This window comes from Eurytemora carolleeae, unplaced genomic scaffold, assembly GCF_000591075.1.
Source record: "Eurytemora carolleeae unplaced genomic scaffold, Eaff_2.0 scaffold168, whole genome shotgun sequence".
NCBI classification, from domain to species: domain Eukaryota; kingdom Metazoa; phylum Arthropoda; class Copepoda; order Calanoida; family Temoridae; genus Eurytemora; species Eurytemora carolleeae.
The window spans coordinates 226257-254127 of NW_019396062.1; the positions used below are offsets into that span (position 1 = coordinate 226257).

A 27871-nucleotide genomic window follows, 5' to 3' on the forward strand; every position below is an offset into this window, starting at 1 on the left:
GGTTTATTGCACAATAAAGCCGTAAAAGCAAGTTTAACCATAACTAGGATTTGTATAGAAAAGGATTCAACCAATTTAAATGCAACATAGGACTGAACAGTAATAAATAGGCTCTTTTGAAAACATTTTTAAAAAGCTAGGAAACTTGACTTGACATTCTCAAAATGTGCTCATTACAGTATTTACCATCAAGCTCTCTTCTTAAGATGTGGAATAACCTGCATCTTGACTTAAAAAGACGAAACTCTCAAGTATATTTAAAAATAGACTACTAAATTCTCTTTTTGAAAATTACGTTACAATGTGTTATAAACCGAATTGCTATTCATGTAAAGCTAATTAGATATGTTTTAATATGCTTTGATATTTGTTGTTTACATGTCAGAAAATTACTTAGTTATTCTAACCAATGTATAAACTATTTTGAATAAGATAAATTCGCACCCTGATCTCTAATAATAGTCCAATGAACATGTGACGGACGCAGCAATTTGTTTTTGGTTTAACATCATCAATTAAACGTAAGGATTTCTATAATGTCGTTTTCCTTTTCCACAGTTTTCTGATCCTCACTTTATTATAATTTTTTTTAAATCCCAAAAACTGGATTTAGTAGATGTCTCAGCCGTTTTTTTCTTTAATTATTGAATTAAGATGGCAACCATTTAATTAATAAAAATAAATTAAATCGTATTGATTGAATTGAGCTGACTTAAAAATCGTCATCTTTTTTTATTGTTCTATAGGTTTGCGACTTCTTCCAAAAAATTTAACATCGTAAATCAGGAAACTTTTTTTAAAATCGCAAGTTGACCAGAAAAGAATAGAATAGACCAAGTCTGCAAAGTTAATCTTTTTTTAATCAAACCGGCTAAACAAATTAACGCTTTTATTTATTAAAAAATAAGAAACGTTTTACAAAGAATCTAAGAATGTCTACTTTACCGTCCTGGAATTAATGTCCCCTGAAAATATGGTTTACAGGTTTCATCTAGGTGATAACAATCTATCTGTCTACTAACAAAGTATCAATAAAAACAATTCTAAGTTTAAAAATATATTACGTTACAGTGTCAAACAATCCAAAAATGATATAATACTGGTCACATCAGTTAATTTAAAATCTTCTTTTTTACAAACAACATTTTATTGTACTTCAGTAAAATAATGTCCAGTTACATTTTTGAAAATATTATTGATTGAAAGTGGAGTACATGAATAGATACATAGAAACACATAGACATAGTACATAACAAGTATACAAAATAGTTTACTCCGCCACATTTTCTTAAACTTTAAACATTAATAATCAAAACAATCTTCGAGTTTTTGAATATTGAAAAAAATATACTACTTTTTAACCTAATGCTATTTAATAATCAACTTTTTAACATATTTCTCCAATTATTTCAACAGAAAATGCATCTCTATGATTTATATCACATAAGCAAGCTTTCAACCCACCTTGTGGAGCTTTCTTTGAGACTTGATTCACAGACTAATAAATAGATTTTTTATTCATTTCATTCAATTTCTCAATAGTTATTCTATACAATATTAAATATTAAAGAATTCGATACTGAACAATGGATTGCTTTACGCGTTTTTTTTTACTTTAGGGGACTGCATCATAGTTTCAAGTGACACAAGTACATGTCCGATTTACAACGGTACCCTAAAGTCCTCTGCCGGATTAATAATGAAAATAAATTGTCGTGCAAAAGTTTGACATACCCCTTTTATATATAAGGGTTCGCTTGCATTTACGTCCAAACAAAAAAGTCAAAATCTAAAATTGTTAAAATATCCAAAACCATTTTTGCTCAAGCTAATTACTTTGGGGTTGTGATCATATAACTGAACATTTATTTGATAGGAGTTTGTTTACAAGCAAACATGAAGGTTTTAACATCAACCTTTTTTGATTTCTTTTTGTCAGACATTAATTGAAGAAACATAAATATTTAAACATAGTAATTAATCTTTAAATGGACTCCAAGCGTAATTTCAAGTGGCCCTCCATGCAAAGATAGCAATGCCATATTTACACATTTCCCCTCTCTTTTTTATAATAGGAAGCAATGGACAATCTCACAGTAATAAAGTTTTCCAAGTTAGAAAAACGACGGTATCTTCCACAATTTTAAATCAGATTTGGTTTTAAGGGTATAGTTGTAAATCCGGCATTGTCATCTTTGCATGGAGGGTCACTTAAGTTTCGCGTACAATCCCTTTAATAACGTTAAATATATGTACATAAATCAGAGGGATTGTTTATGTTTAAATGACGTTGTACACTTGTACAATTTCAAGTACATACTTCGAGTAGTGTAGAGGGAGAGAACAGGGGGATTTATTTCTCTTGTGTAAGGGTGTAAGGGAATTTTAATTCCTTTCCTCATGAAGGGATACAGGGCTATTGGGGCCTGAAAAAGATTAAATCATTATCTTATTATTTAGAAATTCAATCGTCAACTCGATTCTCTTATTAAATAAATCAATCATGGTATGATCTCTATCTGTATAATGCTATTAAGTAGCCGCTATTTAGTACATTTACTAGACCTTTAATTATCCTCTACCTGTATCCTTGAACACTAATTATCCTCTATCTGTATCCGTGGTATCTTAGTATCCTCTACCTGTATCCTAGAGATCTCTAATTATCCTCTTCCTGTATCCTAGAACTTTAATTATCCTTTGCCTGTATCCTAGACCTCTAATTATCCTCTACCTGTATCCTAGATATCTAATTATCCTCTACCTGTATCCTCTACCTGTATCCTAAACCTCTAATTATCATCTACCTGTATCCTAAATCTCTTATTATCCTCTACCAGTATCCTAGACCTCAAATTATCCTCTACCTGTATCCTAGACCTCTAATTATTCCCTACCTGTATCCTAGACCTCTAATTATTCCCTACCTGTATCCTAGACCTCAAATTATCCTCTACCTGTATCCTAGACCTCAAATTATCCTCTACCTGTATCCTAGACCTCTAATTATTCCCTACCTGTATCCTAGACCTCTAATCATTCCCTACCTGTATCCTAGACTTCAAATTATCCTCTACCTGTATCCTAGACCTCAAATTATTCTCTACCTGTATCCTAGACCTCAAATTATCCTCTACCTGTATCCTAGACCTCAAATTATCCTCTACCTGTATCCTAGACCTCAAATTATCCTCTACCTGTATCCTAGACCACTAATTATCCTCTACCTGTATCCTAAACCTCTCATTTCTCCGTACCTGTATCAAAGACCTCTAACTTATCCTTTACCTGTATTTTGGTCCTCTGAGGTTGCCATCTTATCTGTCCTATCTGTATCTGTATCTGTCTCTGTCTCCTGTTCCAGCTCATGACCATCAGTAAGACGGGTAATGTTTCCTTGTGGATCAGTTGGATGGATAAAAGCAGCATTATCCTCATCTATTCCTTCAACTCCTTATACAAAATCAAATCAAAGTCTGATTGTAAAGCAGAGCAGTATAGTTTATTAACTGTTCTCTGGTTAACAAAGGGCCGGGTGTATTAAAACTAATAGATCGGTAACGGGAAATTTTTTATTTAAAATATTTTACCTGTGCACATTGATAGTTCGGATATACGCTGGGCGATCTCCTGAGCGTGCTCAGCATCCTCCTCTAGAGATCTCAATCTTAACAAATAAATCAATATTTTGATCGTCAACTATCAATTAGTTTATTTAGACAAAATCCTGATAAGCAAAAAAAAACTATAAAAACAAATTTCTTAAATAAAACGAAAGAAAACAAAATCAACTTATATTTGTAAAATTGTATTTCAGGTTTTCCTTCCTTTGTTACTTAAAAATGTAATCTCATTTTGCAATTTCTTTTCCATTTTTAATGAAATATTTAGCTGACTTCTGCAGAAAATAAAATATATAAAACATTGAAGATTGTTTAGTGCCGGAACCTCTAATTGTATTTGTGCCACAGGTCGTCATAAATTTTTTTCTCCATTAGGTTTCAAATAATATATCCTAGCCTCTGAAAATCCCCCCCCCCCCCCTGCAACTACAATTTACATTGCGATTGGTAATGGAGGATAAAGGAAGGAGGTTTATACATATGTGGGAAGATTGCTTTCGACAAAATATTTGATTGAATAATTTTTTTACCTTTCTTTTCTCCAGACACTTCTCTTCTCCTTCTTCTCCTCTTCAGATTCCTCTTCAGCACCTGCTGCAGGGAGCAATATCTCACCAGGACCTACTCTAGTGATCTCTTCAACCTGAACAATATAATCATCAGATTCCTCTTCAGCACCAGCTCCAGGGAGCACTATCTCACCAGGACCTACTCTATTATCTCATCTCGAGAACCTCTTCTACCTTAGTCACAGTGTGCTTGACGGACCTCTAAGAGATACGAAAAATCCCATGTAACGTTTTTTGAAATTCTAAAAGAGCCCATCAAGACGAACATTTTGTGATTTGTAAGCGCTTTTTTCACCTTTCCTTTTTCGCATATTGCTAAGTAATGCTTCATTGACGGAAAAGGAAAAATAAATAGTGAGAGATATGTAAGTGATTAGAGTAAAGAATAAGTAACGGTTTAGAGAGGAAAGGATAAGGAAATGTTTTAAGAGAAGGAAAAAATTAGAAATATAAGAAATAGAAGGGTTCAGAGTAAAGATAAGGAAAGCTTTAGAGCAAAGGTTAAAAAAAGGTTTAAAGTATAAGGATAGGTTTAGAGCAACGGTTAAAGAAAGGTTTAAAATATGAGGATAGTTTTAGAGTAAAGGTTAAAGAAAGGTTTAAAGTATAAGGATAGGTTTAGAGTAAAGGTTAAAGAAAGGTTTAAAGTATAAGGATAGGTTTAGAGCAAAGGTTAAAGAAAGATTTAAAGTATAAGGATAGGTTTAGAGTAAAGGATAAGAAAGCGTTTACGTCAAGCATAGAGCATGTTAAGGATAGAGCATGTTTATGGTATGCAAAGGAAGGTTTAGGAAAAACAGATAAAGAAGGGGTTTAAGAAAGAGGAGATATAACTTCACAATCCTTTTCTTATTCTTAGAGTGACCGGCAATGTATGGTGGTTGAACTGAAAATGCAGTATTGTGGACAAAATTGTACGATTCATTTGAGACATATAACACGTTTCCACGATGTATAGTTACTGAGTTTGAGTGCAAAGTCGACGCTCAAAATCATGAACTTGGGTGGGTACGTTTTCAGAATAGAAAAATAAAGTAAACTAATTAGATGTTTAGTAACATAGTTCTCGAAAGAAAAGAAAATTGTCAATAAATCAATGCTAGAACTAATTAGTTCGTTTTTATCATTTTATTGAATTTCTTATTCTTTATGAATTTGTTCACAGATTTCTACAATTCTTCAAATGTCGTCTTTTCAATAAAAATTGCAGAAATCTGCAGAAAATCTTTGTGAATAATGAAAGATTATAGAAACTAATAATTGAATAAGATAACTTATTTCCGATGATAAGAGGTAATAAAAAAGTTACATGGGATTTTTCTCATCTCTTAGAGGTCCTTCAAGCCCACTGTGCAGTGACTTTATAATGTCAAATGATCATCATCAAAGCTCTGTTTACCACTTATAAATCTATCCTACCTGCTGAAGTACAGCATCAGTATCCTCTAAACCACCAAGGGAGGTAAGGGAGTCCAAGGTCTCCAGATCTAGCCTCGTGAGGTTCGCAATCCTGGCAGCCTCCTCTTCCTTCATCTTGATCAGCTCATCCTCAGAAAGAAAGGAGAACTTACGATCCTTCTTAGGTTCAGGAATAGTCTGCTGTTCTATCTCCTGTAAGAAAACACTAGTTCAAATCTTTTTCACTAATAAGCTTGGCATTGGCAACCCAGCTTTTTCTAGAGACCTTAATAATTGTACAAACCAATTCTAATTACACTTACTTCTAGTAATTTTTCTTAAAACATTATGACAAAATTTTTTGCTTTATGTATAGCACAGAAATCTAACAACATTTTCTTCTATTTTATAAATTGGTAATAAATGGATATCCTGAGAGGGGGGGGGGGTCTTTTAAGGAAATAAACTCCAAATTTTTCTATCCAACACTTATGTTCAAAACAAAGAAAAATCTAGCAATACAATTTTTTTCAGCAAAATGTATGAAAAAACCCTAGACAATTTGAGAAGCAGTTCTATAATTAGATCATTGTCTGCAGAAATAATAATCATTATTTCCAGAACAAGACTAATTATCCTTTTCCATAGAAAAAGTTTTTTCTTCTCTAGAAAACCTGATTCTTTCAAATATCTTGTTGAATCCACTAATGTCCTAACATATCTCATTTACACTGCTGTTTTTACTACCCAACTCATTGCACCATGTACAATCTGTCTTCAAGATAAATAGATAAAACTTTTAATGTTAAATATATAAATGTGTCCCAAGTACGCCATTACAAATATACTTCAGTGCACACTGGTCAAAATATATATCACTACATGGTGTCGTTAACTGAAATGTGATAAAATACTATTTCAGAACCTTGGTTTACACACCAACCACTCTTTATTATGTCTAATTTCAGTTCCGGGTATATATAAATGAGCATCTATGGGAAAAAATAACTGAACGAGTGTTTCTTCACATCAAGATGTTTTCTCAAAAAAAAATTAACAGACAGGATTTTAATATTAACTCAACTTAATATTTTTTGGAGTTTCTAAAAAAATAAAACTTACTTATGAATTGGGGTTAAAGAACCTATATAGTTTGTATTAATCAAATGTATTTCTATATTAATCTTAAATTAAATTTTAGAGCATGTCTCACCTTTTCAAAAAGTTTAAGACGGTCTTTTAGAGAGAGAAGTTCCGGCATAGGAGAATCTGTATTTGTCTGTGGAGGGAGGGAAACATGTTCCCCTCCGGAGAGAACTGGGAATGGTATTGAGTTGGATAGGATACTACCAGGGGTGGGATCAATGCTGCCAGCAAGTTTGGGGTGGGGAGACTGGGGCTTGGCAGCAATGGGAGGTCGCTGTGTTTTCTTCTTGGGAGTTTCAGATTGATCTTCATATCCCGGATATTCTCTAGGTTCATCTTCTGTCTGTTCTTCTACAGTGGGTTGAGGTGTTGGTGTCTGTTCTTCAGGAATATACGGGGTTTCTGATACTGGAACAGAGAATGGGATATTTGAAGATAATGCTGGAGATGACTCCAGGACAGGTTCAGGAGTGGGGACTGGAGACACTTTGGGAGACGGTACAGATGACGCTAGGGCGGGGACAATTGTTTCTTGATTATGATAATATTGATGGTGTCTGGTTTCCTATAGATCACAAGGTTTAATATAAAAACATCACTTTGCCTTCACCAATATAACAAGTGCATTATGGAAAGAGTACAGTTTTGTAAAGTGAGAATGCATCCAAGACAAGGCTAAAGCATGAATAGTTCATGACGCCCACCAGTCACTTGTTTAACCTTCTTTTAAGTTAAACATTGCTCTCTGTGCTCAGATAGTGTGCCTTTTCCTAAAGAACAAATCTATCTCAGGAAAATTCAAGTTTTTACCTACTTAACATTTTATTTGATCAGGTAAAAAAGTTATGAAAGAAAAAAAATGAAAACATCAATGCATGGGTTGTTACAGGGAATCGGGGGGAAAGTATTAACCAAATAAAAGCTAGCCTTGTCGCCCTAATCTAGTACCAGAGTGAATTCACAAATCAGTTATAAGATTTGGTCGTAGAGCTTGTGAAAAATACAAATATAAATTTACCAGTGCTAAGGTTCTGGATTGGCTAACAAACAAATTGCTAAAAACTATCAAATAATTTTCCAAAATGTATCTGCAAGTTGACCCCTTAAGATTGATTTTACAGTCTTCAAATTCAGAACGGAGAAGAATTTCCTGTCAAGAAAAGCACAGAATTCCCTAAAATAGTTCCGATTGTATTGTCTGGTGGAAATGAAAAGATATTGTTCTGACTGTATTGTCTGGTGGAAATGAAAATATATTGTTCCGACTGTATTGTCTGGTGGAAATGAAAAGATATTGTTCCGACTGTATTGTCTGGTGGAAATGAAAAGATATTGTTCCGACTGTATTGTCTGGTGGAAATGAAAAGCTATAGTTCCGACTGTATTGTCTGGTGGAAATGAAAAGATATAGTTCCGACTGTATTGTCTGGCGGAAATGAAAAGATATTGTTCCGACTGTATTGTCTGGGGGAAATGAAAAGCTATAGTTCCGACTGTATTGTCTGGTGGAAATAAAAAGATATAGTTCCGACTGTATTGTCTGGTGAAAATGAAAAGATATAGTTCCGACTGTATTGTCTGGTGGAAATGAAAAGACCCAAAATAAATGATGCCTAATCAATTCTAAACTCTCTTCTCTTTACTTCAAGAATAAGCGATGCTAAGTAAAAATCATCTGAGACACAAAGGATTCTATAAATCAAATGACCACATCCTACATTTAGAATAGTTAAAACACATATGAAGAAAGGGGACACTGAAAAAAAATTACTTTTTACTGATACTGTAACACCCCCACCCCCCTCCGATAAATTAATAGCAAAAAAAATGTTAAACGAAACTTTTTCAGAATTTCTTAGAAGAATTTTAAATTAAAAAATGATAATTTTTTTTACAAATATTAAAAATAATTCTGTGAAAAACATTAATCCTGAAAGTAAAATAAAGACAAATTGCAAAAACATGTTTCTAGGAAGAGATATATGTTTGAAGGTTTCTAAATCCCTCTATTTAGTTTCAAACCACTTGGGGTTTAAAACCTGTACCAAGATATTCTAGCTAAATTTATATTCTCCAGAAAAAATTCGTTTAAAAATTATTAATTATTTTGTATTTCATAAAAGAAGCATTAAAAAAAGTCTATTTTTTCATTCTTTTAATAAAAATGCTAAATTGATACAATTTAATAAATAACTTTAAATCTGTGGTATTTCTTCAAGGAAAATTAGAGATTTAATTTTTTCCTTCATAATCAACCCTTCAACTTGAAATTTATACAATACTATCAACATCAGAGAAAAAATTCAGCAAATAAAAGTTTCAGGTGGAATATATGTACATTGTACAAGTTAATATTAGTAATTGATATTTACATGATTTTTTAAAATTTTCTTTCAATTATTAAATCCAAGAAATTTTACTCTTAACAAAAACTTTAAACACTTGTTGTATTTTTCTTTTGTACCAAAAAGGCAACCCTAACCATTTTTCTGAAAAAAGAGTAAAAAAAACTGGCCCCTAGTTTATATTTTACCTAAATGGTAAATAAGTATATACATAAGCTGGGTTACTAAAGGGGTTACTGTACTAAGGATAGAAAAAAGCACACTAATACAGAACACAACAGCATAGGTTTAATGTACGCTGTACAGCAGAGGTTTAATGTACATTGTACAGCAGAGGTTTAATGTACACCATACAGTGTATAAGTAAAGCAGAGGCTTTATGTACACTGTACAGCAGAGGTTTACATTACACTGTACACCAGAGGTATACATTACACTGTACAGCATAGGTTTAATGTACATTGCACAGCAGAGGCTTCATGTACACTAAGCAAAACCGCAATATTTGAAGTCTTATATCAATGATTGCAACTACTTTTCTTTCCTCTTAGTTTATTTTGCAATTTTATTGGACTTAATTTTGACTGGAGGGGTCATGCAAACTTGGTTTTATTCATGCATTATAATGCAAGGAGAGTTATTTCAGAGGTGTACGCATCTTTTGTACTGCAATGTACTGTCTCTGGGCGGTAATGTAAACACAAGACGGATGTCGAAACCCATAGAGTAATAAAACGAAGAGGTGAAGCTTAGCTCAGATGTACACAACCGACCTGTCTATTAATTAATTAATAGATTGGTTGGTTGTGAACATCACGATATGTTTACGTATCTAAAGTTGTATTTTATGGAATTGAACAATTTTTAGATGTTCTTTCTTTATTTAAAGAGAATTCGAGGATGTTGACTGCAAACATTTGACAATTTTCAAATTTGTAGGTTTTCAATTTATTAGCAAAAAGTTATGTCAAAAATATTAAGTTTCTAGGCCATGAATTTAACCTCAAACATTCTTATTTCAAACATTTTTTATTGTTTCTTCTCTTCAACTCTTTATCATAAACATGATCGTGTATGCAGTTTTGGCAGTTTTTCACGTTGCAATATTTAGACATGCTTGTACTGAAATAAACAAACAACTGAACTTGAATGTACTGCAGTATACAATCCTGTGTTTACAATCCATATTAATTGTCTATCTAATTATCAATACTAATTTTCAAATATCTACATTAAACCACTCCGTAGAAATACGATCGCTCTATATACAAGTGTACAACGTTAGATACGTAAACATATCTTAATGTACACATCCGACCATTCTATTAATTAATTAATAGACAGGTCGGTTGTGTACATCTGAGCTAAGCTTCACCTCTTCGTTTTATTACTCTATGTCGAAACCTGACATGGGATCCATCTTTCACATAAAAAATCAATGGTCATAGGAAACACTGATGCATCTATTCTTGTTTACAAATTCCGCCAGAGAGAATTGGTTTCAATATGTACGCAGAGTGTACGGAACTGCAATTAACTTTCCTTGCATTATAACCCTGGTTGTATTCATGCATTAACGCTGACATTTATTGGACATGCACCAAGGAATGGACAATTTTTTAGAAGGCACCTCACACTTTAAAAAAAAAAAATTTCTATTTGATTAATATAAGTATTGGTTTTTGCTTGGATTTAATAACATTGTCCATCCCTTCTTTCAACAAATACAAAACTGATAATTCGGCTGATTTTAAACTTAGAAAATATTAGAAGCATGCAAAGTTCTTGTATGCAGTGGTCCTTAAAATATTGCGGAATACAAAGACTGCCAATAGGTCAGAGATATTATGTCGAGCAGTCCAATAATATTAAACTGGGGTTAACTACAATNGCAAGAAATTTACAAAGAATAAAATCAGCTTAAAGGTTGTCTTAATATTCCAGAATATTCCGGCGAACTGTAATTGTTCACTTGTATTAAAAAATAATTTTTCAACTTATTTTTATTTTTAATTAGTTTCTAACCTCAGTTGATTCAGGAGAAGAATGGTGGGATTCGGACTAAAAACGTTTTTGTTAAAGAACAAAATAAATTCAAAAAACAAACAGAATTTTTATTTTATTTTCTTTTTTCTACTAATAATGACTTACCGGTGAGTTACCATTAAGAATAGGGAGGACAGAATGATTTGGTAGATCAGCTCCATCTACAAATAATAATAATGATAAAATAAATTTTTTCTTTAGTAAGGAAAACACCTTAAAATCGTGTGGATATTGTAAACATCTGAACAGTTTGTTTTTAATCTTTGTGACAGAAAAAATTTCAAGGAATAATAATTGTCTTAAAACATTTTTTCAAAATAAGTGAATATTTGCAAATTATCTTTTTTTCCATCTCATAATCTGAGTTCGTTTCCCTTATGTCCATTTGACAGCCCAAATTTTTATTTTGAATAATCTTTTTTGTTTGATTATTTTCAATTTCTTGTGGTTTTTAACAATTAAAAGATTTTTTTAAAACGATTTTGATGGTTATTATATCGTTAGAATTGACGAGGGTCAACCCAGACCAAAATATATTTTCAATAAATGTGGATTGTGGAACTAACATCTACTTTTTTTAACTCTACCATCACCGAATTTTAAATGTAAACATAGTTTCAGCCCCAAGTAACATAGAAAATTGAGTTTTAAGGGGTACTACTGTTAATCTGGCATTCCACTGATGGCTACTTGAAATTACGTCTATTTTTCCTTTAACTGTGGAAAGGATGACAAGCCAGCATAAATCGTTAGTCCGATATTGCCCAGACTTTACAAACTATTCAAATATTTTACCCTCAAGTCTCTGCAACAATATTTTCCAGGGGGTGTACATAGACAACATATCCAAAGGTGGAGGGGGTGGATGCGATTTAACAGGGCCCCAATTAACCTCTAGTCTCCGCAACACTATTGCCTAGGGTGTACTAAGGTGGAGGGGGTGGAGGTGATTAAACAGGGCCCCAATTCCCCTCTAGTCTACGCAACACTGTTTCCTAGGGGTGTAGAAAGGTGGAGGGGGTGGGAGCGATTAAACAGGGCCCCAAAGTAATGCCGTCTAGGTTTACAAGGCCCCCTCCTCCCTCCAAAAAGCCCCTGTTTAAAAGAGTATTCACAACTGTCGGGTTGGTATTGAAAAACAGAGAATAATTTGAAGAGGAACTCAGTAGAGTAGGGGTTTCAAATAACTTTAATTTATCCGATGTAGATTATAAAAGATATACAGGTTAAAAATTAAAGCCCCAAAATCTTAAAATTATGTTATTTCAAAGAAAATCAAACTTAACACTATAAACACTTAAGATCAGGCCATATTTTGATTAATATTGTTGAGGAAATAAAAAACAAACATTGCAATTGAATAAAAAATAAAATGAAATTATATACAACTTTAATGATTTAAAAGTGAGCATGTTTACCTTCTATACTTTCTAATGCTTGAGGATCAAATCCATGGCAGACATGAAGCTTGATATTATCTCCAGTATTCCTGAATATTAAAAACTAGATTTAACACAACAATATCTAGGATTTTAAGTGCATAATTTCATCTGCATATATACGTTGTTTCTCTGTTTGTCTGCCTGTTTTCTTGTTTCCAATAAACGTCAAAACAGCTAAACCGATTTGGCCCAAATTTTGTGTGGGACCTCACATGACCCCTAGAAAGGTTTATGGATGCTAAGAATTACAAAAAGTTGTAGTCCAATTTTAAATCCACAAAGAATTGTAAATCCGCAAACTTTTTTGCTTCATCGAAGAAAAAAGCTGTAGCAACTATTAGAAGTTGAAATAGAAGGTGAAAGCCTAATCTGTTAAAGTTACTTAAACTAAACCCATTGTTTCCTCGGACGTATACATGAAAAAGAATGAAAATTTCAAGAATTTTGTTGTTTTTTATTCGAAAATTTTTAATTATAATTGTGAGGTCATTTAAGGTAGCAGAAAAATGTAGGCCATATCAGTTTAATCGTTTGAAACTCAAATTTATGAATTTATCCAATATTTAAGTTTCTAACTCAGCTATTGTATAATTCATCCATTATTCTTGTGAATGGGGGTTTGCAACATGTTATTGTTGTACTGCAGTGTTTTTATTATTCTTGTTGACAATGGTAAACTTAAAACCTGCAGATGGGTTAACTAATTCCATAAAAATACCCCCCCTCTCCCTAACTCGAAAATTCTGATTGTTGTTTTGTTCCGAAAGTATAAAATGTATAAAGTATCATCTCCCCCCTACCCCTGGGGATTAAGTATTTAAGGGATCAAAACATTTGATATAAAAACTTAGTTTTGAAAACCTTTTCAGAGAACACAAACAAAAATTTTAATTTATGCGTGTTTTTAGATTTGAAAATAAATGAAGGGATGAAAATATTGTTTTGAATATATTCATTAAAATTAATTAGTTTAACTATTATTATTATTAATTATTCGTATCATATATTATTATATAAAATTCAATCAAAACTATATATTAGTTTCAATATGCCACAGAAGGCTCAAGATTAAAGAATAAAGCTAAAAATATACAGCAGACGACTAAAAATGCCCAAATTTCTTAATTATGTAGATTTTAGGACAAAAATTTAAAAGATGACATGAACTGTCATAAGCAATAATTGCATTACGCTTTCCTCAACAAATTTTTGTTTCCCAATTCACATGATTTTTTGACAAAATATATTCCCCGGATGGGTCTGTATCTGTTGCAGGGGTGTACTTTATATTAAAGACTTTAATTTTTGACCCNTGTTATACCCTTTAAGGTATGCACTAAACGCCATATGCCATATGCATATCACTATATGCTCTACATTATGCTTATTATTTGTATGTGGTATTTCTATTGTTTTATAAAAACATATACAAGGAAGGCTGAGTCTTGAGAAAATTGTATTATCTGCCATGAAAGCAAAACTGTTTAGTGCATAAAGTAAGAAATAAAAACTAATATCAACAAAGTTTGAGGTCAAATCCAATCAACCAAGCAATTGAACCTAAACAGATTTGAACAAAGCCTGGGATCCAAAACAAAGTAAATTAAATTACTTTCCTCTTAACTGGGGGTTAACTTTGTGGAGATTGATTTTCCATAGAACTTATTTACTAAACTTTCTGAATTCTAGTATGCAGAATTAGGGAACCAGGAGCAAACCCAATAAATTATTCAAATTCAGTTAAACCGATTATAGAAATCCAGAGATGTAGTTTTTAAGGGGATTAAAGTTTTCAGATTAGAAAAGAAAGAATTTATAATATTGTCTATGCATAACAGTGCAAAATTGCAACATTATAAATGATGCAGTATAAACTGCATCAAAAATGCACCAAGAATTATGTAAAAAGTGATTTGTTTTGAATTTTCTAAGAAACTAAGTTCACATTTAAAAGGACTGTATAATTAATTTTAAGTGACCTTCCATTTTAAAAAGGACATGTCCTAATCACAACGGTACCCTTAAAACCTTAATCTAATAAATAATGTCGGTTTTCTAGCTTCAAAAGTTTTAAATTCTCACAATTCTGTAACCAGAAATCCGCATGTCACTTTTGCAGAGAAACCACAAACAAAATGAACAATTTTATGAAAGTAAATCATGGATAGCAGCCATCCCATTCTATTAATGGATTGTCATTTAAAACACAGGTCCGCCGCTTTAGTAATTGTAAATTGGCGGTACAGTCCAAACTGGGACAGTTAAAATGTACACCGGTTGTGCGTGAATTATATGATTTCACAATAGATAGAATATCTTCAGGTTTAAACCAATGACATGTTCAGGAGAAATTTTAAACGTAGAAGTGATTAACAAAACTGTTTTCCTTAATTTCATCATGAAAATATTTCTCAACAAAGATAAAATTGAAATATTTATAATGTTCATAAAAAATAATAATAATAATAATAACAATAATAGTTTTAACAATGATAATAACAATATCAGCAAACCAAGATCATAAGACAAATTAACAAAACCTTCAACATCGGCATGAAATGTTATAAACTATGGCTTTATGCATTTCAAACAAAAGCTAGGAACCCAGGGAATATATTAGCAGCAACGAATCCAGTGTTTGACATTCTAGTGACCTCTAACGATCTCTAATTACTTAAAATGACCTCCAAAATGAAAATGTTTAACTATGAGCAATATGCATATCAAAAGAAAGCTAAGAACCGAGGCAATAAAGTAGCAAGCCGAAAAATATACACCCTGATCTGATGTTAGCCTATATTCCTCTGAAGTAGGATAAATAGAAGATGGTAGTTCAAACCGACCACTCAAAGGTTTAAAATAGGATTTACATATCATAAAGTCAAATTTAAATCCCACCAAGAAAACATTTTTTAAATAATTTCTCATCCTTATCAATCTTAAGATTTTTGATCGATATTAAAAATAAAATATCTTAAGATTTTTAAAAAGCAAAAATATCATAAACAAATTGCAAATTTGAGTTTTTTAACAAACTGTTATTAAATTAAGGAAAGTGCAGGATTCGAAAAAAAACGAATAACCATTTTACTAGTTTGGATGCGGTTCTATCAAAGTTTTATGGGATCAAATACCAATCAGAAACGAACAATACACATCCAACCAATTAGGGAGGCCCTGTGATATTTCGATAAGATTCTTCTGACAGATATTATAAGAAAATAATAACATTTTGGTCAAAATATTAAACAACAAAAAGTATTCAGATATTAAGAAATATTTTTCTTCAAAATTATGTACAGAATATTTAGAATATCTTACAGAATGTTACGAATATCTCACATAGTATTTTGAATGTCTCGCAGAATATTTGGAATATCTCACAGAAAATTTGGAATATCTCACAGAATATTTAAAATAGCTCACAGAATGTTAGCAATATCTCACAGAATGTTAGGAATATCTCACAGAATGTTAGGAAATTCTCAAAGAATATTTGAAACATCTCAAAGATTGTTAGAAATATCTTTGAGAATGTGGACTATTTCACAGAATACTAGGAATATCTCACAGAATGCTAGAAATATCTTAGAGAATGTTAGGAATATCTAACAGAATGCTAGAAATACCTTAGAGAATGTTAGGATTATCTCACAGAATGCTAGGGATATCTCATAGAATGCTAAGGATATCTCACAGAATATTAGGGATAATTCACAGAATGTCAGGAATATGAAACAAAATGTTAGGAATATTTCGCAAAATGTTAGGAATATATGACAGAATGTTGGGAATATCTCCCAGAATGTTAGGAATATATCATATAATGCTAAAGGGATATCTCACAGACTGTTAGGAATATCTCGCAGAACGTTAGGGATACCTCACAAATGTTAGGGATATACGCAGATTGTTAGGAATATCTCGCAGAATGTTAGGAATATCTCACAGAATGTTAGGACTGTATCGCAAAATTTTAGGAATATCTCACAGAATGTTGGGAATATCTTGTAGTATATTATCTCGCAGAATGCTAGGAAGATCTCACAGAATGTTAGGGAGTATCTCGCAAAATGTTATGAATATGTCACAGAATGTTGTTAATCTCTCAGAATGTTCTGAATACCTCACAGAATGTAAGATATGTCAGAGAATGTTAGCAATATCTCGCAGATTTTTAAATCCCAAACATTCTGTTAAAAATTAACTGCCTTTTATTCTAGTGTTCTAGTATTTTTATATTCAATTTGAAACATCATTGTCTTAAAATAAAATAAAATTCTTAAACTTTATTAGAATGTTGACATATAGTGAAGGTTGAAGGAATATTGAATAATTCTGAAATCTGAAAACAGGGAAAAATAAAATCTTTTCATGTCTTTTTTGGCGGTTATGAGGGGGGGGGGGATTAAAGTTTTCAGATTAGAAAAGAAAGAATTTATAATATTGTCTATGCATAACAGTGCAAAATTGCAACATTATAAATGATGCAGTATAAACTGCATCAAAAATGCACCAAGAATTATGTAAAAAGTNAACATAAATAATTTAAAGAATATAAATCTAACCTAAGTATATTAACAGTAAATATAACATCATCAACATAAATAATTTAAAAATTATAAATCTAACCTAAGTATATTAACAGTAAATATAATATCATTAACATAAATAATTTAAAGAATATAAATCTAACCTAAGTATATTAACAGTAAATATAACATCATCAACATAAATAATTTTGAAGATTATAAATCTGACCTAAGTATATTAACAGCAAATATAACATCATCAACATAAATAATTTAAAGATTATAAATCTAACCTAAGTATATTAACAGCCTCCTGATGAGTTGCACCAAGTAAACTCTGTCCATTAACCTCAATTATTCTCAACCCAACCTAAAATAAATCTATATAATAACAGAAGACATTCATATATATATTTTGCCTATAGCCGGCCAAACGTCTGGACCGAATGGGCTGACATTTGTGGACACTCCTGGGTGGCTGGGGGGCATGCTATAGGTTTAAAAAATCGATTTTGTTACAATTCTTTTTTATTGATTTTTTATATATTTAAAAAAAAGATTTCAATTTTTTTCCAACGGGCATTGCCGCGGACCCTTCAGCTAGTATTAAATAAAATCAGTATAAATTGCTTTTTAAAAAAGATTGTTCACACATAATAACCACACATTCGTAATAGAAGTATCTTAGACCGTTGTTGAACTATTTTACTGAGAATCAGAATGTTGGATAGTACTTTCTGTCATTACATTTTTTGCCGTTTAATTTGTTTTTTTTGGGTGGGGTGGGGGGGGGTGGGTTTCGGAGTTCCCTCATGTTAGTTAAATGCTATTTATTTAACTATTTTTGGTAAATTTTAAAAAGTTGAATGTTCCTTTTAAAATATTTCATGTTACATGTAAGACACATTTCTGCACTGAAGTCTAAATCATGCAAAATATCAGGATTTTCTAAATGTTTAATATCATAATATGGGGAAGTTGAAAGGAAACAATCTCATACAATTTTCTCGACTTTCAGGTCTAGTTTTTTTTTTTTTAAGAATGCTGTTTTCCAGAAGTTGTGGCGTGACGGATATGTGTGGATGAATCACTGAGTACATGAAAAGGGTTGGATAGTATACTTCCACTTTCCAGATACAAGGATACAAGGTTACAAGGATACAAGGTAACAAGAATACAAGGATACATAGAAGGATACATAGATACAGGGATAAAGGGATCCAGGGATTCAAGGATACAGGGATACAAGGATACAGGGATATAAGAATACAGGGATACAAGGATACAGTGATACGAGGATTCGGGGATATATGGATATATGGGTACAGGGATAGTGGAAAACAGGGTTACAAGGACACAGGGATACAGAGAAACAGGAATAAAGGGATTTAATGATACAGGAATACAAGAATACAGAGATACTCAGATTCAGGAAGACAGAGATAGTAGATACATAGATACAGGGATGAATTGATATCAAAATACATAAGACAAACTGATTAAAAGATACAGAAATACAGAAATGTAGAGATAAATTTATATCAAAATACATAAATAAAGAAATACAGAGATAAATTGATATCAAAATACATAAATACAGAAATACAGGGATAAATTGATAAAACTACAAAGGAATACACTGATAAAGAGCTACAGTGATTTATGAGAAACCTATATATTACTATACTATCTAGGAATACTGCACTGTTCTTCTTATATAGAAAAATAGAATAAGACAGAAATTATTGAAAGGTTTCGTGATTTGAAAACAGGTCAAAACTAGATCTTCTTGATATCATATAATCAGCAGGTCTAAACTAGATTTCCTACCTTTATTCTATCATCTCTAGCTGCAGGTCTAAACTAGAGATCCTACCTTTATTCTATCATCTCTAGCAGCAGGACTAAACTAGAGATCCTACCTTTATTCTATTATCTCTGGCTGCAGCTCCTCCAGGGTTTATTCTAACACAGAATACTCCTTCATCAGCTGAATCCAAGGGATTCCCAGGAGAACCCTGTAAAAAGATATAATTAATAAACGCAGAGAACCTTTTTAAATCCAATTAGTTAATTAAAAAATTAATAAAAAGGGATAACCCTGTTTAATAAATTCTTTTATTTCACATTTTTTCTTTTTCAAATTTTGAATAAGGATGCTTTAGTCAAAATAACATAACAGGGGCCAGATTTAATCCATAAATAGAAATAGCTCAATTGAACTTTTTAGAAGTATGAGTCATATTTCTAAAAAAATCCCCAATTATTTTGATAATAATCCCCCCCCACACAGAAGTTGGGTATATTTGTATGGTTTTTTTTTGGCTCAATTGAAGAAAGTAAATGATTTCTAGAAGAAAATGGATTATTATGGGTGTAAAACGTAACAAAAAAGGTAACAAACTTGCCTTTAAATTTGCAATTTAGAATTTTACCCAGATAATCTTCAAAAAAAAGTTGGAGGGGGTGCGCTTCATGCTATTAAATTTAGCGTAAGGTTGATTAGAACTAATTCATCTACATTCTACAACTGACCTTAATTCCTCCTTTGATAACCATCCCAAGCTTTTCACCAACTCCCTTCACTATATCAATCTCAGCAAAACCAACAGGAAGTGGATCATGTTGAACCTGAACATATGATTTAATTCCGGTCAAAAACATTACATAAACTAAATCATGTTAATGAAGAAAAAACATTAACATTTGAATTCAATGTAATGCTGTATCACCAGTGTTAGGAAGGGCAATGGCATACACCAACGAATTTTTTGCCTTATTAAAAATTTAGCAGGCTAGCTTTCAACGAAAGCAATTTTTTTATTTTCATGTGAATCTATTTAAAAAATCAAAATACACTAAGAATTAGAAAGCAATCTGTACTGTTTCATAATTGCCCTTGCCCCCTCAATTGCATACGCTATTACAGCTAGTATAGTCTCTGTAATTTTAAAATAACTTTTTGATCATAAAAATAAATTGGCAATGTAACATAATCTACCCAATTACCAGGGGTGCATCATACTGGTTGTCCAATGTCTAATAGGAAATTTGCGTAATATAGTTGCCGCTCACGCCACTAGATCGTACGAGAGAGGGAAGGCAACCTCCCCCGCAAAAGCTTCCGAACCTCATTTAATCTATTTGCAGCAGTGCGCGTCCCCATAGGGATTCCGAACCTCCCCTAACAGTCTTCCGGGATTGATCTTCCATTTATAATCGTCAATTTATACTATTTAAGCACGGTAGTCCATCTATAGTATCCCTAACATTTTCTAATATTTTTTTCTTTTCTAATTTACAATCTAAGTTCGGGTTGGAAAACCCAAACGTTGTAAGTTTTGTTTGATATCGCGTTTCTGGTTCCTCTTTTCCCTTCCCCTCCCCCTTTGTATTTCTGTGATTGGAAAGGTTTTCCCAGTCTAGGTTCTGATTGGTCTCAGAACCTGTTACTTCATAAAGTAAACCTGCCAAATTCAATTTGCAGACGAAAAGCGTAGCATTTATATTAAGCAATTTTTTCAACTCTAAAATTTAAGAAAATGTAATTATCTTTCGATTTATATACATATATTTATTTCAAATCTGTAGCGCTTGTAAAAAAGCCCCAATAATAGGTTTAAAATAATTAGGATATAACAGAGTTTTGTTTTCTTTAATATCTTAATAACTAGCAAGAAAATTTACAAATTGCGATGTTTTCTAGAATCAACATTTTATGAAGAATATTTTTTATTTGTCTACTTAATAGTAAAAGCTATTCATAAAAAAGCCACAGCCGTTCCAAGATTTGCTGAGAAAAAAAATCTATAAATAAAAGCTATTTTCTCTATATTCTTGCACATTAATCTTTTGGTTTATCAGGGGTAAATTTTAGTAATTTCTGACACCATCACAGAGTTAGAATTTGAAAATTTTGTTTTAATAAATCTAAATTGACGATTATAAACGGATGATTATTCATAGAGACTATTTGGGGGAGCCCAATGGGGACGCGCACTGCTGCAAATAAGTAAAATAAGGTTTGGAAGCTGTGCGGGGGAGGTTGCCTTCCCTCCCTCATCGTACTAGCGACAAGAAGCTGAACTTGGTTCCAGGACTGGGTAAAACCTTAATCTGAACCCTAAATTGCCCTTACCACTGCCGCTTCCATTGTCATACCTGTAGAATCATAATTTCACACTGCTGCAGAAGTGCCAGCACTGCTTCCTGATGTGTGCAGCACTTTAAATCCACTGCATTCACCTAAACAAAAGAGGGATCAAGTTGGGATTGGCTTTGAGATCAAGAAGACATGTATTAAATTTAAAGAAGGGTCTGTTCTATTCACAACGGTACCCTTTAAATCTTTGTGAGATCGAGAACGACGAATAATATGGAGTTATCTTTATTTGAGCGCCTGGGGTATCTGAAAATTAAATGCCTGGACACTTAAGTAAAATATACACCCAGTGCAAATGATAAGACTCTCAATATTCAGCTAGAAAACTAAGGATATCTCCGTCATTCTAGATCTACTAAAAAACAGGTGTGAATGGGATATGCCACTTTACAAATTTAGTCTACAAACCCTTTTATAAACCTAAAAGTGATATTTCCTTTTCTACAAGTATTGAGTTTAGGAGAACTTGGACAGAACACAGGTTCCAATTCAATATTGAATGATAAGCCTAAGAGCCGGTTCTGTACAAAGTTTATTCCAAGTTTTAAAATCAAATATTCCCAACCGTCAACCCTACTAGCTAGTCAACCATGCATAAACTTTCAATTCAGAATTGGCAAAGTGCAGAAGTTTAAGTAAATCGAGGAAAACTTTATAATTTCCCTCAATAATTTAAACTTTTCATTTTACCAGAAAACTTTTCAGGGGGTTTATTTTGCAAAACTATTTGCTCTGAGGCCGAATTTAAAGAATTTGAGCCGCGGCTTAAATCCGCCAAAACCCGGTTTAAACTAAGCTACGGCTTAAATCTTGTAATATTTGATACAATTTTAAGTGGAACCAACCATATTTAAGCTGCGGCTTAAATTTATTCCGAGACTTAAATTTAATCCGCGGCTCAAATTCTATAAAACAGTCTCTGTTTCCATTTAAAATAAATAAAATTTTATTTAAGTTTGGCACAAATTAAGTAGTTGGTAGAGTTGGTTTTTATACAGTATTGTGTAAAAATAAATTGGCGCTGAATTTGGATTCTTATCTTTGCTTTCACAAGTGATTCATGAGTATTTTAAAATGAAAAAAAATTAAATGGGTAAAACTAATGTAAAATTGCCATTGATACAACTTCAGTATAGATCTAAAATCAACGAGATGATTTAATTTTTTTTTCTTTTCTCTGAGAATTTAATCAAAAAGTTTATCATTTTCTACAACCTAAACTAAATAATTTTAAAGTCAGGAAATGATATGGAATAAACCTTTTTACAATCCAAAAAAGAAAACTATTTCCCTAGAAAGTGTTCCAAGAAAAGTTTTTCAATTTACTAAGTGAATAATTTTGATTTGTTTTGACATAAATATTATATTATGAACATTAACATGGAGATTGGAGAGATGAGAATGTGTACAAATAATGATAATATCTGATACAGGTGGGCAGGGGTGTCCCCCACGCAGTGTGAAAAATGTAGGACAAAATGGGAGTGGGGTTGAATTGGAAAACGCTTTAGCTATCTTCAAAAGTGATTAGTTTAATGATAAAACCTCTCTTCAAAAGCTTCCAACCATAGTTATTTTAAAAAATGGAAAACTATTTTTTGATGAAATGATACAACTGGAAGAAAAGAAAATAAACAGGCCAATCATTGATCTGGAATTTATTTTGAATGATTCAAATCAAATCGATCAAAATAAAATTGAATTAAATAAAATCCAAAAAAAAAGAAATCCAATAAAATCTAATAAAATCCAATATAATCCAATATAATCCAATATAATCCAATATAATCCAATAAAATCCAATAAAATCCAACGAAAGCCCAAAAAATCTAAATAAATTCCAAAACCTCGGATAAAAAAAAATAAAATAAAATAAAGTTTAATAAAACAAAAAAATAAAATAAAATAAGTTTAATAAAACAAAAAAATAAAATAAAATAAGAAAGCAAATAAAATAAAACAATCAAAGTTTAATTTGATTTTGTACCTTTAGTATTCTATCTCCCATCCTAAGTCTACCAGTAGCTGCTGCTGCTCCTCCAGGGATAATCTTACTGATGTAGATACCCTAGATATAGATCAATCAATCAGTAAATCAACCAATTTTTAAATCAACCAACCAATCAATCAATACACCAATTAATATTTCAATCAAGCAATGATTTACTTATTTACTCTACCAATCTATTATACTGCCCATCACCTAACCAATCTATTTAACAGCCAACCCAATAAAAACCAACCAAACAACCAATCCCCCAAATAACCAACCAAACAACCAATCTCTAAAATAACAAAAAAAGCCAATCGCCTAAACAACAAAAAAACAGCCAACCACCTTTATAACTAACGAAACAACGGATAAATAAACCTATCAACTACCCAGCCAATGACCAATCCAATTAACCAATGAATACTGTATTGTGAATTAACTTTAAAAGAAAAGTTTATTAGATTATCACAGCAAAGAATCAAAGACAACGCTTTCAATTGATCAATGGCTGCATAATGTTTATGAAAGTGATCAATGGCTGCATAATGTTTATGAAAGTAATCAATGGCTGCATAATGTTTATGAAAGAAAAAAGTGCTTAGGTGTTTATGTGAGAGAGATAGAGAAAGAAAACTAAGAGATAAATATGATTCTATGGTATCATATCCTACAAATCTAATCTTAATCCCTATTTTGTGCTCTGCAGTCTATATCTGATGAAACGTATTGAATGAATAAAGAAGAATATTCATATTTATATAATAAATGGTATAAATATTGAGAAATCTCCACTGTTGAATCTGTTGAATATTTATTGAATATAAACACAAGAAAAACATCCAATTTATAGATACTATATATGCTTCTTTATTCTTTTACTCATCAATTCATCTATTCATTCATAAATTTCAAATCAACGCTTTCATTCAAATGCTTACAACATAACAAAGAGCACTGTTTTCTGATTTATTTATCTAAACATTTTGCGATGAGGACATTTGCGAAAATTTTTCTGAAAAGTGACTGAAGTCGCAATTTCAAGTATCTATGAAGAAGTGTAGTTATTTCTTTTTTAAGTGTTTAATTATTTTTTTTTTTGCTTAATTGTCTCTGTAGAAAAGGCTTTATAAAGTGCAACAAGAAGTAAAAATAAACGACTTTAAGATAAAAAAAACCCCAATCATATATACCCTTGATCAGATAAAGGTACCGTTGTGAATCGCACAAGCTTTTTATAAATAAAAATTTTATAAAAAATGAAATTTCGTGTATAGTCCCATTTAATAAATGTAAGTATTACTAGTGCTCGGTTCTCTTTAATATATGATATGAATATTGTTTATAAGACAATTATGTTTATTACTGATTATTCTGATGGTCGCGGCAAATTATCAAAGTTTTAATGTCAAACTTCAAACTTTCTGAACTTTTCTCAGAACATATCAACTAAAAATATATTTAATCAACAAATGGATCCAACTTCTACCACTTGGATATCCAGCTGTTATACATTGGATATAATGATGTTTTATATTGGATATCTAGCTCGTATAGATTGGACACAAAGTTGTTATAAATTGGATATCCAGCTGTTTTGCATTGGATATCCAGCTGTTTTATATTGGATATCAAGCAAGTATATCTTGGATATCCAGCTGTTAAACATTAGATATTCAGCTTTTACACATTGGATATCCACTATCCAGTGTTACACATTGGATCCAGCTGTTGCACATTGGATATGCAGCTGTTTTATATTGGATTTTAAGCTAGTATATCATGGATAACCGGTTGCTGTTGGCTTGGATATCCGGCTATCCTTCCTATTCAGCCATTGAAAACTTTAAAAAGTATAGTTAGCAGAAAAGGTTAGAAGATTATGGGATTAAGTAAAACGTTTTTTTTACTACTCGACGTCAACAAAAGTACAGCTCACAGCTACCTGTTTTCCTGTTACGAATGGAACACATGAAAGATCGCTACCTTTTCTGGTCCGAATGGAACACATGAATGATCGCTACCTGTTCTCATGTTCCGAATGGAACACATGAAAGATCGCTACCTGTTCACCTGTTCCGAATGAAACACGTGAATGATCGCTACCTGTTCTCTTGTTCTGAATGGACTACATGAATGATTGCTACCTGTTCTCCTGTTCCGAATGGAACACATGAATGATCGCTACCTTTTCTGTTCCGAATGGAACACATGAATGATCGCTACATTTTCTATTCCGAATGGAAAACATGATTGATCGCTACCTATTCTCCTGTTCCGAATGAACACATGAACGATCGCTACCTATCCTCCTATTCCGAATGGAACACATGAATGATCGCTACCTGTTCTCCTGTTCCGAATGGAACACGTGAATGATCGCTACTTATTATCCTGTTCCGAATGGAACACATGAATGATCGCTACATGCTCTCCTGTTCCGAATGGAGCACATGTATGATCGCTACCTGTTCTTGTGTTCCGAATGGAACACATTAATGTTCGCTATCTGTTCCCCTCTTCCGAATCGAACACATGATCGCTATCTGATCCCCTGTTCCGAATCGAACACATGATCGCTATCTGTTCCCCTGTTCCGAATCGAAAACATGATCGCTATCTGATCCCCTGTTCCGAATAGAACAAATGAATGATCGCTATCTGATCCCCTGTTCCGAATGGAACAAATGAATGATCGCTACCTGTTCCCCTGTTCCGAATGGAACACATGAATGATCGCTGCCTCCAATGATGGAAAGTCCAAGAGGTCCTCCTGCACGGGATAAACATACTTCGTCGATAATTTTTGTATTTGTCACTCTTTGCACCTTAACATATAGAGATATTTTAAATTTGAATTTTTTTATTTGATCCAGACCCAATAAATAAAAATTGTTTATTTTCTCATTGCAATGAACAACAAAAAAAAAGATTAACCGTATTTTATCAGATTTGATTATTGTGGTCTTCAAGTAAAAGGAATGCCATAAAAGGAATTCCTACATTAAAATGTAAGTTATAAACTAAATAAGGAGAGTATTTGAGGGGGGTATTCGTTGAACCTTTATCAAATGGTGGATATCATTCTTATTTTATTACTCTCTGATGTTTCTGTAAAGTAGAAAAGTCTTCTGCAGTCCAAAAAAAATGGCTTGGGAAACCGGTTTCTGTCCGGTATAGTTGGGCGGCACAAGGCTAGTTGCCTGGAAAAGGTTGATAGTTTACCGTGGTTTCCGTGAATGTAGTTTTGGTTATAGATTCAGTAACTATTCCAGGTTTAGAGATCAGCATACTTGAGATACTTCCTAAAAATACAAATATTTGATGCTACACGCTACACGCTACACGCTACACGCTACACGCTACACGCTACACGCTACACGCTACACGCTACACGCTACACGCTAAACGCAAAACACTAAACCTTAAATCTAACGCTAAAAATCAGTGCTCACTCCTTTATGAACAACATAAATTAATTATGATTTTTATATGTAGTATATGTTCTGTGGCATATATTATTTGTTATACCCTTTAAGGTATGCACTAAACGCCATATGCCATATGCATATCACTATATGCTCTACATTATGCTTATTATTTGTATGTGGTATTTCTATTGTTTTATAAAAACATATACAAGGAAGGCTGAGTCTTGAGAAAATTGTATTATCTGCCATGAAAGCAAAACTGTTTAGTGCATAAAGTAAGAAATAAAAACTAATATCAACAAAGTTTGAGGTCAAATCCAATCAACCAAGCAATTGAACCTAAACAGATTTGAACAAAGCCTGGGATCCAAAACAAAGTAAATTAAATTACTTTCCTCTTAACTGGGGGTTAACTTTGTGGAGATTGATTTTCCATAGAACTTATTTACTAAACTTTCTGAATTCTAGTATGCAGAATTAGGGAACCAGGAGCAAACCCAATAAATTATTCAAATTCAGTTAAACCGATTATAGAAATCCAGAGATGTAGTTTTTAATATCGTCTCTTTGCAATTTTCCTATAGGTTGGATCATATGACTTCCACGCTAAACGACCGAACAATGCATCAACCATCATTCCGTAGAAGTCAGGGCTGAGCCTCCGCCAAAAATAATCGTACTAGAGGCCTGATAATCATTATTTTGGCAGAAAATGTAAATTGTAGACTTGTTCCATTGAAACTTTATTTAACCCCTTTTACACCCCTTAACCTCTATTATCCATCAAACTCCTTTAAACTCTTTCTCGGATCCCTTTAACTCCTTTCTTAATCTGTGTACATATCCTTTCTAAACCGTTTAAACCCACATTCGAAAACCCTTTAAAATCTCTATTTCTAAATCCCTTAAGACCTCTTTCTAAATTCCTCTAATGGGCGAAATAATAGAAGAACGTTCAAAATTACAATAGAGAAGAACTTAACAAAAAAATTCAATTTGTTAAAAGAACCCAAGCTGAAATTAAATCCTACGATGTCGGAGATGGTTCATAAATAGCTCTGCTAACGACGTTATTGATTTTTATTAACACTCGTAAAATATCACAGAACAGCCGACAATTGTTCTTAAAGTGTATCTTTAATGGTTTATGCAAATACGCCGTTTATATTTTATATAGAACTTATTTC

General features: G+C 32.2%; 1 protein-coding gene across 1 annotated transcript in view; it reads right to left on the reverse strand.

Annotated features, from left to right (window-relative positions):
- Nucleotides 1-1092: 1092 nt before the first annotated feature.
- Nucleotides 1093-27871, reverse strand: part of LOC111708941 (protein scribble homolog) — a 79960-nt gene continuing 53181 nt past the window's right edge. The window contains exons 30-45 of the mRNA XM_023482457.1: nucleotides 26479-26558; nucleotides 25956-26081; nucleotides 23251-23331; nucleotides 21263-21346; nucleotides 19637-19732; nucleotides 19024-19119; nucleotides 17395-17471; nucleotides 12546-12616; nucleotides 11233-11288; nucleotides 11107-11142; nucleotides 6804-7301; nucleotides 5612-5803; nucleotides 4154-4266; nucleotides 3591-3667; nucleotides 3289-3453; nucleotides 1093-2426 (exon numbers count right to left, since the gene is read on the reverse strand). Of these exons, the coding sequence (XP_023338225.1) occupies nucleotides 2386-2426; nucleotides 3289-3453; nucleotides 3591-3667; nucleotides 4154-4266; nucleotides 5612-5803; nucleotides 6804-7301; nucleotides 11107-11142; nucleotides 11233-11288; nucleotides 12546-12616; nucleotides 17395-17471; nucleotides 19024-19119; nucleotides 19637-19732; nucleotides 21263-21346; nucleotides 23251-23331; nucleotides 25956-26081; nucleotides 26479-26558 (1889 nt within the window). The 3' untranslated portion in view covers nucleotides 1093-2385. The remainder of the gene's footprint in view (nucleotides 2427-3288; nucleotides 3454-3590; nucleotides 3668-4153; nucleotides 4267-5611; nucleotides 5804-6803; nucleotides 7302-11106; nucleotides 11143-11232; nucleotides 11289-12545; nucleotides 12617-17394; nucleotides 17472-19023; nucleotides 19120-19636; nucleotides 19733-21262; nucleotides 21347-23250; nucleotides 23332-25955; nucleotides 26082-26478; nucleotides 26559-27871) is intronic.